Raw genomic sequence first — 13,898 nt, forward strand, 5'->3', positions numbered from 1 at the left:
CATTTTTACTTAACTTTATTGTTTGACTTATCCTCACTTCATTGCACGGTTAAATGATTGCAGGAAAACAACCGGAGAAGGGCATCGGTAGAGATCTGATTGATATTAAATGGTGTTTGAGCACGACGGTGGACTCTGTACGGAAACAAACTGCTAACTAGGGCATTAACATTAACACTGCTACTGCCTTTTTATGAGAATAGGGGGCATATTTAGGTACTAATTGTTTCAACAGCAGCAATAAAACATAATGCTTAATAGCATACAAATGAAGAGCTGTGTAACTCGTGTAATTCCGTCAGAAAACGCTCAGGAACAGCAGCTTGACTTTAATTACTCGGATCAAAAGAAAAAAAGGCATTTTGAAGTCTGGTCTAAAGTGTTATTTATTACTCCTCTCACTAAAGCATAGATCTGCTCAGATAGAAATAGCGCTTTGGATTGGATTTGGTTAGCGAAAATGGGAAAAAATAGACTATTCAATGCTTTGCTGATGTCCACATATATTGGGGGATATGTTAAATCTTAATTAAAACAGACCGGCAGAAAGGAAAAGGCAAAAGAAAGAAAAAGTGTAAAATCTAAAATAAGGAAAAATAGAGGTCATAGCTCCACATATTGCTCTCAGAGACCTGAAGGTGGTAAACACACACAAGGGTGCCTGGTCTAAACACAAAATGTAAAATGGGCATCCTCTTTCCTCCAGACTATATACAGGCAATATTTATGTGCCACTTAACAGTCAGTGTAACACAAGTATTTAAAATATGGTTTCATCACCCATTACTTCCTGTTTTCAACTACTATAATTGACTTTTGTTTGTTCGTTTGTTTTTGGGGGTATTTTTTTTGTTTGCTTTTGTTTTTTACATTTGTAGAAGACTTCTAAAAGCTGAGAATCTTTGCCTAAGAAGTGCTTTGCTGCTAAGTCACGGTCAAGAGAAAGTCTGAAATGACTACAATTCCTACATATTAGCATCTTCTGGCAGGTCCAGAATACAGAACCAACCTGTCAGGTGGCCTGGGTGCATCCCAGCATGTTTGAATGACAGACCCTAACCTTGGCTGGTACCTTCGAGTCTCATTTTTGCCTCTGTGAAATTCTTGCTGAGATCTATAGGTGAAATCCACTCGGTAGAGCTAGGCGCTTTTGTGACTATGCCCCTCACACCCTCCCTACGTCCATCAGTCCACAGAAAAACGTACATGAGTGTCCTCTCTGTGGGTCTAACACCCATTGGGATCCCATGCATGGTCACTTTGGCCAAACTGTACAACCCAACATACAACCCCTCACGTCCAAATGAGTGTGCCGGGGAGGAGCCGCGTCCAGCCCATGGCGAGGGCAGGGCAGGATCCCAGTTGGCTCTCATGCATGGCAAAAGGTAATGGAAGATGCTTACACCAGGAATAAGTTTATAGAATCATGGAATCATTTTGGTTGGAAGAGACCCTCAAGATCATTGAGTCCAACCATTAACCTCACACTGGCACTGAACCATGTGTCTATGAACCTCATATATGCATCTTTTAGACACCCCCAGGGATGGTGACTCCACCACTGCCCTGGGCAGCCTGTTCGAATGCCTGACAACCCTTTCTGGGAATAGATGTTTCCCAATATCCAATCTAAACCTCCCCTGGAGCAACTCGAGGCCATTTCCTCTTGTCCTATGGTTTGTTAAATGGGAGAAGAGACCAACATCTTCCATGCTACAACCTCCTTGCAGGCAGTTGCAGACAGCGATCAGGTCTCCCCTCAGCCTCCTGTTCTCCAGGCTGAGCAGCCCCAGCTCCCTCAGCCGCTCCCCATCACACTTGTGCTCCAGATCCTTCACCAGCTTCCTTGCCCTTCTCTGAACTCGCTCCAGCAATTGAGCAGGCCGTTAACCACGTGTTTACATTCAAATTCCCACGTAAATTCTTCCTGACACTAACTGCAGTGGATGCAGTACAATTTTCTAAAACGCTGACAGCATAGAGGAGCGGTGTGTGCACACACCGGGCTACGCTGCCGTTTACACCAGGGGCTTCTTGCAGACACAGTAAATGTCGACGCACAGCTCCGGTCTATATAAATAACACCATTACTGTAGTAATAAGCTGGAAAGTGCTGAGATCACATACTTACAGTCTGGAGGCAAGTGGAGCCGGGTGCGCAGCCTGAGCGGGGCTGTCCTGTGCCAAATGTTGCCATAAGGCCTGTGGTGCGTGTGTGCTGGGTGCAGGGGACCTGCGCTTGTGTCTCCTCTTCTCTGCAGCTTGACTAAACTTCTTTAGATGACCCCATCTGGACTAGATGTATGCTTTCATCCCAATAATATTCCCAAAATCTTGCATCCAAATGAAACACCCTGTCCACGAAGCACCCAGCCTTGTTTTGAAGATTGTGAGACATGCAGTGTCTATCCCTTCCTTTGTTAACTCCTTCCAAAATGTGTGCATTTCCCATTTAAATGTGTCTGGCTTCATACTCTGGCCATTAAGTCCTGTCATGTCTTTCTCTGCCAATGGGCCAGCCAGAACAAGAGATGTAAAAACCTTGCAATGACTCCATGCATCCAATTGATTTCCCAATGGACATGGCAGGGATTTTTTCCCACTGGCATCTGCAAGCGCTGGAATGGGTGCTGTACGTGGAATAAAAATTGACTTTGGGACATTTGGAGTCCTGGGCACATTCAACATACCCCATGTAGACAGAAGTGATGCCCAGATAACAAAACCATGATAAATTCCCCATTAACCTTTGACCACCTCACAGTTTTTGCTCACTGCTACATCTCCCCTGGGGCTTTCTTCCAATATTTCAAACCTCTGAAGAGTTTCAGAGAGGCACAGAAATTAAGCTGACAGAGAAATATTTCCTCTTTCCCACCCCAAGTGTGCGATTTCTGCGCGGGTCTCTTTGGGTCAAAGGTCTAGGTCATGTCAAGATGAAGTTTGGGTGACGGCCAGCTTTTCTTAACTTAAAAGTGTCACAGCTTGCATATCTGCTGGCTCTGGAGTGAGTAGTGAGACAGACATTCGCCCCAAGAGGGTGGAGGTGCTGGGCTTGAACCTGAAATCCCTGCTCCACTCCAGGCACTGAACTTTGGCCACCAGCTCCAGGGACCCCAAAATTTCATCTAGTTAGTGGTATTTTGGGTCCTGGTGCAACTATGGCATTTGGCTCTAGAGGCAGAGAGAGGAAAAATAGTCTCTTTTCGCTAAAAAATAGAAACTTTTTTCAAATCGTATAAAAACTAATGCCTCTTCTGGATTCACAGCACCTGCACAAAATATTAGACTGAGTTGTGGTGCAAAGGTAATTCTGCAATATTTTCTGCTTTGTCTTGCCAGCACATATTCCTGATGTGTGCAAACACACATACATTCACACCCTCACAGACACACAGAGAAATTTTCCTTCAAAACATGGTAAGTTTACAGAACTCTATTGTCTATTAACACATTTCCAGGCTTTTATTCCTTTCTTCTGTAACTTTTATTAGACAGGCACAGACATACACACACTCTGTCATGCTGTCTCATTTTGATGTGTTCAGTTACCGTATTTGCTATTGACTGAAAATCACATGACACTTATTATTTTAAATGTCTGATAAATGGGAGGTTTTTTAGTTTGAAAGGGGCTGACCATACAAAGACTGTCCATATAAAGTTTAAAAATGCCACACACAAACTGGCATGTAAGGCCGTGTTTGATCTGTAATGCAAATAAATTTAAAAAAGATGGTGAGTTTTAAGCCTAAAATTCCTTTCTATCTTTGAAGTCTCATGGCTTTAAAAGTACAACTGTCTTCTGTATCACAGCCTGGCATGTATATCTATATGCCTATATGTACACGTATACTTATACATTACATAAAAACTTCTGTGTTCAAAATAGAGTAGTTAATTGCAAGACTATGGTTTTCTTCTTTAAATATCCTCTATTCATGAGTGAAGATCAGTCTAAATCTTGTCCAACTGATGAAAAACAAATTCAAACACAAGCAGGACCTGGCTGAATTTATTGAGAGTAAGGAAGACTTTGCAGTACATGCAAGACACAATCAAGCCTCAAAAGTAAATGGCATGAAGTAGGGCATGGGACAGAGCGACTCTTAAGAGCACTTACAGATTCCCTCTGGAGGCAAAATAACTCCTCAGAAATGCAAAACCCACCCAGGCACAGCAAGCCAGCACAAGGTCCAGACAATATATACAGCCCCTCTTAAATAGAGCACATGATGATATTTTCCTAGGGGGAAACTTCACATCCATTTAGGTGCCCAACAAGAGATGCTCAAGAGGGAGCTGATACCCAAGGCAGGATGAAAACCCCAAGCTTCCTGCAAATCAAGACCTTTATAGCATCTCACATGATGCATCCAAAACCAGAGCTGCCTTCTCAGCACCATGGCTGAGAGCGCAGCTGCGCTTGGCCACTGCACCGTCCATGCTGGGTGCTTTGCTGCGGTGTTCCCCTTCGGCAATCCCTCTATCAGCATCACTAGAGATTTGTGTCTAAAGGTAGGAGCTACAAACAGCAGGAAGAAGTCACTCCTTCTGTGTATCTGGCAATACGTAAAGTTTTTTACTGTGTGATACAACACTAGAGCTGGATCACAAAGGGTAGAAGGCACCAGTGTAGAGCGTTACGCTCAGCGTGGAAGGTTGTGCTGTATGGGCAATGCAGAATTGCTTCTTTTAACCCACTAACACCCCTCCGAGGGTCAGCGATACAGCTGCAATTTTTAAAAGTGCTATAGGACATTCTCTTAGTGTTTGCTTAGAGCTCAACCATACAAAACCAGTGTTCACCACCACATTTGATGCTGGAATCAGTACTGCCAGCATGTGTTAGAAGTGTCCTCTCGCTGCAGCCTGGCACAGAGAGCAGAGAAGGGCCGCGGGGTTACAGGTACATCCCACCCTCTGCCATGTCCCCAACGCTGCTGACACCTGCAGTAGCTCGGGACGTACTATCGAGCAGTAAGTTGGCTTGAGATATGAGATGTAGCCCTTAGTATGTCTCATGGAAAAATCCACTTATTGCCTTTCTCAAATGAAGGTGATGCATTTAGTGTATAAGGGCTTCTTAGTGTTTTTGGGGGGTTTGGTTTCTTTCTTTTTCTTTTTCTTTTTTTTTTTTTTAATGAAATCACTCAATAAGCTACAGCCATTAAGAACTCCTGCCTAAATCATGCCTTATATCCAAACAGAGCCCACAGTGCTCATAATGATGTCTCCCTGAAGCTGAGAGGATGCATGCAAAGATACCCATGATCTGAATTTAGCTTTTATGGACTTCATACATTTGTGTTAACAGAATGTAACTGAACCCTCCTGATGAAAAAAAAGATCAGTGGATTGCTTTATTATTATTATTTCTAGAGGAAGATCATCGTGAGGGATGGTCTTCCTGTAGAGGTTATAACGCAGGGTTCCTACTATAGCTTGCAGGAAAGCATGAGAATGTGCTATGCGGTGCTGTAGCACTTGTTAGTAAACTCCACGTGAGTAGGAAGGTCCCCCTGTTCCACTTTCTCCTCCTCCTCCTCCCCTGCCCCAGCACTATTGTTAATGGTGGGTCCTGCCAGCACTGGCACAGTGGGCAGGGATGGAGCCACCTATCCAGATGGCTAAGGCAAAAAAAAGGGACTTTTAGTAGCAGCATGAATTGGTGAAAGAAATCAGGAGCTGACGTGCTTCGCTGAATGGGGGCTCCATCTCAGAGCACCACGGCTGAGCAAACAGGGAACTGTTTGGTTTGCTGGTGACTCAAACAAGTCAACAGAAAAATCACTGCAGGTCAACCCAGAGCAAATATCTTCAGAAAAGTCCAGGGAAAAGCAAAGCCTAGAGCATTGTTTTGTTTCAGGTTAAATGAAGTGTTTCACTTTGAAACGGAGCAGCTGGTTTGCTGAAGATCTCTTTTGCACAGCAGGCTTGAAAAGAAAGCAATTTCAAACTTAAAAACTGGCATGCTTCAAATTTTCAGGGCTTTTTTTTTTTTTCCGCAGCAAACTTTAAGAGACACTCCAGTGAACAGCAAACAGTTGCAGCATTGCTGAACCTGCCTTTCTGAAGAAAACTTTGGTCTCTAAAGGGTTGGATGCCTCTCCTTGGCATGCAGCAGAACAAAGGTGCAGCCCCCTTCGTGCTCTCCTTACTGCACCCAACTCACCCGTCGCCGGCTCCTTCAGCAGCTGCATTTACAAACACAAGTGTTTCACCTACATTTTCCCCTTCCAAGCACCCTGAGGCTGAAGTTCATTTTACAGGCTCGTGAATTATTATATTTTGATTTACAAAATTTTCTTTTAAAAAGACAACCCACTGCAGGTTCATGCTTAAAAAACAAATGCAATGTTCTTCCCCCTCCCCCCAAAAAATGCATAGTGAAACAGATTTCCCTGTAAACAGAGAACTTTGCTACAGAAGATGACAAGGGATCCATGAGAAGTGATCCGGCCACTGCAGACCCTCACAGACAGAATATACACAGTGGAAAAGATCAGCTTCTGATGGAAAGGATGGCACCAGAGGTACTTGCAATGATGTTAGGAGGTTACACGTAGCTAGTGTAAAAAGGCATAGAAATAGATGACCTCCAGGTTAGAAGTACAGTTGGTCACATGCTACATTGAGCATACTCTGAGCATGGCATCTATAGAACCTGAAAAAAAAAAATTCTTTATTTTCTTTGATCAAAAATATGTATAGAAATGCCTGTTTCAAGGAAAATATCATACATTTTTTCTTGTTTAACAAAATAAATTAAATATACACGACTTCTGTTTAAACTCTATATAGAATTACAAAGGTTTTATATTTGCAATTGGATTCATTTCCAGTCCATATAGGTATTTAATATGGTCCTTATTTATTTTATCTTCTTTCTGTTTTTGCTATTGTTTTAAGTGCAATGAAGTTGAATCATTTCCAAAAAGTTATCTGAGAGGTGGGGACAACCACACACAACCTAGGTGAATATTCCTCAAATGCGTTTTTTTCCTACAAGATTATTATTTCATTCTCCTTATTTCTTACTCTTTTTTTTCTAATATTTTCATGTATTTCGCATTGATGTAGAAAATCCAGTAGCTTGTCACTGTGAGCCATCAGAGAAGGACAGCATGTTTTACCTTCTTCACCATCAGCAGTTCAATTATTATTATTATTAATTATTATTATTTCTTAAATATAAATATAAAGGTGTTCTGTACAATGTTCCTCTTTCCTTCTTTCCATTTTCCTGATAGTGGTACTGAGTCCTAGGACCGGGAGACGGAAGCACTTGCTGTTCGATCTGCAGAACACTCCATGCGAAACATGATGCCTTCAACTGGCAGAAATCGAACCAACCAGCTTGGTTACCATTTCAGATCAAACGACCATGATTGAGAAGCATTTGGCGTTTCATATTGTGAATAGGAATTAGTTTTTCCAGACCCTCTTGTGTTGGTTTTTTTTTTGCCAGGTGAATTGGTTATGTCTTCTGGTGCTTTGGCATTAAACCTCAGGTATTTTACGGCTCGAGTCACACAGAGCAGGACAGGTCTGAGGGCTTCCCACTGAAACGAGTGATGTGCAGCAGGCGCAGGAACAGCTGTGCCCATCCAGAAAAACACCACAGTCACCTTTTGCTCTTCTCACTCCTTTTAGCAACACGAGGAAGGAGGTGATCGTTCATGTCCCTGTGTCCTGTCTCACTTGTCACCACCTTGATTAAAAAATCCAGTAAGGCTTTGCTGTTGGAGATGGCTGCTTCTCTACTGAGATTTGGAGTTCCTTCATTATTCCTCAGCTACATCCTGATTGCAATAATTAAAAAAAAAATCTCTTTTCTCTCTCTGTCTATTATATATACATTTATATAGATAGATATAGATATATACACATATATATACACACATACACACACGCATATACAATTATATATATATGTATATATATATATTTAAAATTATATATATAATCTTTTCTGTCCGCTTTGCCTATTGCTGGCAGTGTGAGCTGACTTGGAGCAGTCTCTTCTGAGGTACCACGAGGAAAAGCCCAAACGAGCTACTACGGAACACGGCTGCCTTCTTAGCACTGGTACTGGATGTGCTGGTGCTGGTGGACTTTGCCTTCCACGTGCGAGTGGGTGTGGGTGTGGATGTCCGTGTAAATCTTTGGGTACATTTTGGATGCCATGGCCGGGGCGAGTGCAGGCCCTTGGGACAATAAATGCTGCTGCTGGGCGACATATTCCTCGTAGTTTATGGAGGAGATGCAGTCTTTGTCGGGGACCTGGGAGACGCAGATCCTGTCCCGGGGCTGCGGCCGGTGCACGGGGGCAGCAGCTGGAGGGGAGCAGGGTTTCTTCTTGGTCTGGCAAAGCCACAAGAGGATCGTCCCAAAGATGAAGACAGCTCCGGCCGGGATGCCGATGATGACGGGCCAGGGCAGGCTGCTGGCTGAGGAAGGGGGCACAGGTGCGCTCGGAGGCTTGGGGTCTGGACATGACAGCAGGAGAGAGACAGAAAGAGTTAATTAAATGCAGGCAAAGTGGATTCAAACCAGATGTCACACCCGGGCTGGCTGTTGTACAGGCTGTCTGGCAACCCTGCCAGACCAAGTAACAAGGGAGAAATCAAGCCAGCATATGATGTTTGGTAACTGCTTTGCTTTTCAGTGCTCCTGGAAGAACAAGCAACTCATTTTCTCTGGTTTAGGGATCAGGAGGGGAGCCTTTGGGGGATTTTTTAATTTTCCTATCCAAGTTTTAATGGATGCACTAGAGCCAGCCTGAGTGAGTTTCCTAACACCCTCACTCTGCGATGGACTGGACGTTGCTGCCCAGATTGGAGGAGACAACGTGGGACATGTCAGCAATACCTCCAAGTCAGCAGCCCAGGAGGAACGATAGGGTTGTGCAGAGCCACAGCACGCTGCCCAGTTGCATAGCTGTGTCTGCATGGGCTTTACACACTCTTTAGTATCCCTGCCTATGGATACTGGAGCTACTAAGCAAAGCTCCACCATGGCAGGCAGCATGAAGATGGTGTTTTGGAGGTGCTGTCTTGAGGTTCTCGTGGGGCTGAGCAGAAGGCTGAAGGATGGGAAAAATGTAGGTGAGCTGGTTTGCCCTCCTTGGTGCCCAAGTCATGGAGACATGAAAGTTCACATGGCACTAAAGTGTGTGTCCAACTCCCTAGGCCAAATGGGCTCTAACTCCACCAGTCTCTTTGGAGCTGCAGTTGGCTTTCCAAGGGCAGCAAATTCAGCTATTGGAGGATATAAGATGCTTCAGACAGCATCTTTCATGCCTAAGTCCCTCTTCCCCTCTCTGCTATTGGCAGACTATATATCCATGTGTAGCTACTCCAGTTTCTCAGCCTGATCTCTTGATTTATAGTGCCAAAAGGAGTTCTGGGGTAGGATCCTAACTATCAAAATCCCCATCTAGATAGCTATCATCTGGGATTTGCAAAGCCCTGAAAAACATGTAGGCACAGAGTTCAGCTTGCAAGGAGACACTCAAGAAACTTTTTGGTCTATCCAAATTGCCTAATACGTTATATTCAAACATATATCACTTAACTTTCAAGCCAAACTTCTTTAAGACACTGATGTCTTTTTCCCTCCTCGACAAATAATCCTATGGCTAGCTTGAAATATTAAATATCTACCATGTGGTCTCTTTGAAGTCAGAAGGACCTATACAGTTGACTTCAACAGACAAAACTTTGATTCACCAACACTTGAAATTACAGAATAATTTAGGCTTGAGGGGGAGTCTGGAGATCATCTGGTCCAGCCCCCTGCTCAAAGCAAGACAGAATCAGAGAAGTGACCCATCAGCTGACCACGAAAACAACAGTCTTCCTGTCAGTTGGCAGAAATCCTCTGCTGGGCTGAAACGAAAGTGTTTTGATATTCCTCCATGCTGTTCTCTGGAGCTGTCTATGTCAAATCTGGTAGATTTACAAACAAAATTGTGTTTTTCTAACTCATGGCCTTGCAACCACATCTTTGCCTTTGAGGGCAAGCTGGGTTCTCCTTTGTCATTGCCAATAACAACAGGCCTGCAGGCTCTAGTTCTGGTATGAGGCCTCATTATAGTGCCATTTAAATCAGTGGAAAGTCACCCACTGATTTCAGTGGGAACCGGATCAGGCTTTCATTGTTCAGAAACTCCCAGAGGCTTTGAGCTATATCCCACCCATGCAGCCTTTTCCTTGGATTGACAGGCTTTCTAGGTGGGGTTTAGTCCTAAATCTAAGTGATCCTAAAGAAGACGCCAAGAGCATTCTCTTACTTGGCAACTTGCTATCAGTATCTGAATTTAAGCTAGTGACTCTCAATGGCTGCTGAGATGCAGAACTTTGTCAATCAGTGAGCAGAAGAAGCCATACTGCCTTAATTACAGGACTCATGAGCATTTTCCCCACTACCTGCACAGAAAACCAGTCCTAACAGCCTGAGTTAGAATTAATGATCTCTGTCTCTCACTGGTGTCTTGGCTGGAGACACCCAATTAGACCCAACAGCTAAAATGTTCTCATACTGGCTCCAGCTCTTGCAGTCTTTTAGCTGTGTTGGTCTTGTGGTGGTGAAGGGAAGAAAAAGCAGTAAGACCGATTTTTGTCATAAAACTGGTGGATGTGAAGCTAGATTCACACAGTAAGAGGAGGCAGAAAGAAATGCCATTTTCAACTAAAGATACTCTTCAGGGCAGAACTTCACAGTCAAGAGGCAAAAGAGTAAATTACAAAGTGTGTGCCTCAAACACTCTTGATACACCCTCAGTTGGACATGGCCACCAGCACTGAGGCCTGGGGAGAGAAGGAAGCAGCTGCGAGTTTAGTACAAGGGTCCCCAGGGGATCACTGGATAAGAATTTAACTATTCAGTCATTCTCTCCTTTACCTCATTCTTTTCCTTTCCTTGTGACTGGGACAGTTTTTATTCTCTTGTTTTATGGGCCTGTATCACTGTTTCCTTTTACCAGTAAAAGCAATATAAATAAGAACAAGAGAAAGGAAGAATGTAAGGGAATGGGGTTGCAAACTGTGCTTCTATTCAGTTCCTCTCTCATGTCCTGCACCCTGTTGATGAAGTGATGTAGTGCCTGCAACTGCAGTATCTTCTCCCAGCTCCTCTTCCATACAGGATCAGATCACTCATTTTATTTCACCTTGCTGGAATCATTATTTCCCATGAAGAGAGAAAAGGAAACATCATCAAAAGGATTTCAGCAGGGGCTGATTTAAATCAGGTCTGATTTAGTCCCTCATTTATTCTTATCAGAACCGGGCTAGCCTAAATCAGCACAGCATCACAGAGGGCCATACACCCCACTCAGCATCAGTAGTTCCATTAATCATAGAATCATAGAATCATTTCAGTTAGAAGAGACTCTCAGGATCATGGACTCCAATCATAACCTAAACTAACTCTAGCACTAAACCATGTCCCTAAGAACCTCCTCTAAACGCCTTTTAAACCCCTCCATGGATGGTGACTCCACCACTTCCCTGGGCAGCCTGTTCCAATGCCTGACAACCCTTTCTGTGAAGAACTTTTTCCTAATATCCAATCTAAACCTTTCCTGGTGCAACTTGAGGCCATTTCCTCTTGTCCTATCACTTGCTACTTGGGAGAAGAGACCAACACCATCCATACTACAACCTCCTTTCAGGTAGTTGTAGAGAGCAAGAAGGTCTCCCCTCAGCCTCCTTTTCTCCAGGCTGAACAGCCCCAGCTCCTATAAATTCCATAATACAGACTACTGTTTCAGATTGGGAAAAAAAAGGCATAACTCACCTGGCAGGACTGTTAGAAAAGCGCTGCGAAAGCTGTAGCCCATGGTGTTTGCCCCCAGGCAAATGTACATCCCTGCGTCCTCTTCCTTGGCTCGAGTAATCATCAGTTTGTTCAGGTAGGAACCATCGGGACGGGACCAGACTTCCCCCGTAGGCAGCACAACAAACTTCTGTCCCCCAACATCGATGGTTGAGTTGTACTTGCTCTCTGTGCCGTACTCCACCCTTTTCAGCCACTGGATGACGGGTTTGACATCGCTGCGGACTTTGCACTGGAAGGATGTGGTCCCACCATAGTCTACCGTTGTGTTGACGGGGTGCGTCCCTGTCAGGATGGGTTTGGATCTTGTCCTCTCTGCACAAAAATACAGGGAAATCCATGGAACAAGGTGTCTGCCAATCTCATTAACTTGTGATTGCAGAAACATTGGAAAAAGACATAGGACAATTTCTGCAAACCTCTCCTGATATAAATTTGCCCAGCCTCTGCCAAAGCCGCTAATGGCAGATGCTCTCCAGTCTCTCCAAACAACTCCTCCATTGACTGAGGCTTAGCAAGTCTTTTCTCATGCTCAGCCTGAACCTTCCTGTTTCTAACAAGGAAGTTACTTACTCTATGTGCATCAGACCTGCAGAAAAGCTTGCTCTCCCTCTTAGCCTTTATATTTTGGAAGATTTTCTTCAGGCCTCTTTGGTACACTGAATAACCCTCCTAACTGCTAAGCAAACAGGGTCCTGAGAACCTCCTACAGAAGGTTTTTCTGTCTTGGCTGTGTTTCTGCTCTCTCAGGTCAGTCATGAAGTACTCATATATGAGTACTCAGTTTGCAGTTGTATTACTCAGCACCACACAAGTCAGACCTGACCTTTCTTCTTCTTGGCAAGTAGTGTACATCCAGCCCAGACTGCTGAATTTCCCCATTCCCTTGCTGTATGAGATGATAAAAGGGGCCATCCTGCCTTGTACTCCCGCTTATCCCCATGCCTCAGGGACCATATCCCAGAAAAAATGGGCTCTTAATGATGCACCTTGACCTACAGGGTCAGAGGCTGCAGTGATCTTTCTCGAGTCTTGACCAGAGGAAGTTAAATGGCCTGGTAGTAGCCAAAAAGGCCAAAACCCATTTCAGGATTAAATTGGGCCAATAGTACAGGTCTGAACACAAATGAAGTGGATTATTTTACTGTAAATGTTCGCTTCATATTGACCCTGATGATGTCTTGTCAACGTATATAACATCAGGAAACACTTTTTTACTGTAAGGGTGACTGAGCACTGGCACAGGATGCCCAGAGAGATTGTGGCATCTCCATCCTTGATGATATTAAAAAGACATCCGGACACAGTCCTGGGCAACCAGACCCAGGTGTCGGTGCTTGAGCAGGGGGATTGGACCAGATGACCTCCAGAGATCCCTTCCAACCTCAACCACTCTGTGATTTTGTGATGCTGTGTCTCTTACCATCATGTCTGGTAGGGTGCAATTTACAGGTGAATATGACAGAACCTTCTGTATTCTGAGTTTTTTACTAGATTATTTACAAGTATATATCTATCGAGGGTCCACACCAGAACCACTGTGGCTACCCCCAGTTTGGGGACAGTGAGGGGTAGGGCAGGATATGTTCCATCTCCTTTTGGTCTTCCCAAGTACTCTCTAAAGATAGACAAAAAAATTGGATGGGAAAGGGTCCCTTCTTTCAGGGACTAATGGCAGGCTGTGGATATTGTCTTATCTTTTGTCTGGGAGTCCTTCAGGAGATATCTGTCACCTCCGTTGCTGGGCCTGGTAGTTGCCTATGGGGACCAAACTCTACTGGAAGCCACCTCATGCCGTGTCATCCACTGCTGGGGAAACTCAGACCACAGACACTGCTGGTGAGGAAGATCTTCACTTCATCCTCACCTCCCTGATTCTATTATTTTCCTTCAGTCTAATCATTCCCACACTCACTATGGAGCAAATTTTTGTGGAGGAAGAGCTCAGATGGCTTTTGCTTTTCTAGCCAACAACAAAATCTTTTATTTCCCACAATTATTTTGCCTCATATCTCAGCTGATGAGGGAAACAAGATGGTAGGAAAGGAAATCAA

General features: G+C 44.1%; 1 protein-coding gene across 1 annotated transcript in view; it reads right to left on the minus strand.

Annotated features, from left to right (window-relative positions):
* Positions 1-4,014: 4,014 nt before the first annotated feature.
* The window catches only part of FGFRL1 (fibroblast growth factor receptor like 1), a 183,593-nt gene continuing 173,709 nt past the window's right edge, over positions 4,015-13,898 (minus strand). The window contains exons 6-7 of the mRNA XM_065634789.1: positions 11,806-12,159; positions 4,015-8,492 (exon numbers count right to left, since the gene is read on the minus strand). Of these exons, the coding sequence (XP_065490861.1) occupies positions 8,083-8,492; positions 11,806-12,159 (764 nt within the window). The 3' untranslated portion in view covers positions 4,015-8,082. The remainder of the gene's footprint in view (positions 8,493-11,805; positions 12,160-13,898) is intronic.

This window comes from Caloenas nicobarica, chromosome 4 (genome assembly GCF_036013445.1).
Source record: "Caloenas nicobarica isolate bCalNic1 chromosome 4, bCalNic1.hap1, whole genome shotgun sequence".
NCBI lineage: Eukaryota > Metazoa > Chordata > Aves > Columbiformes > Columbidae > Caloenas > Caloenas nicobarica.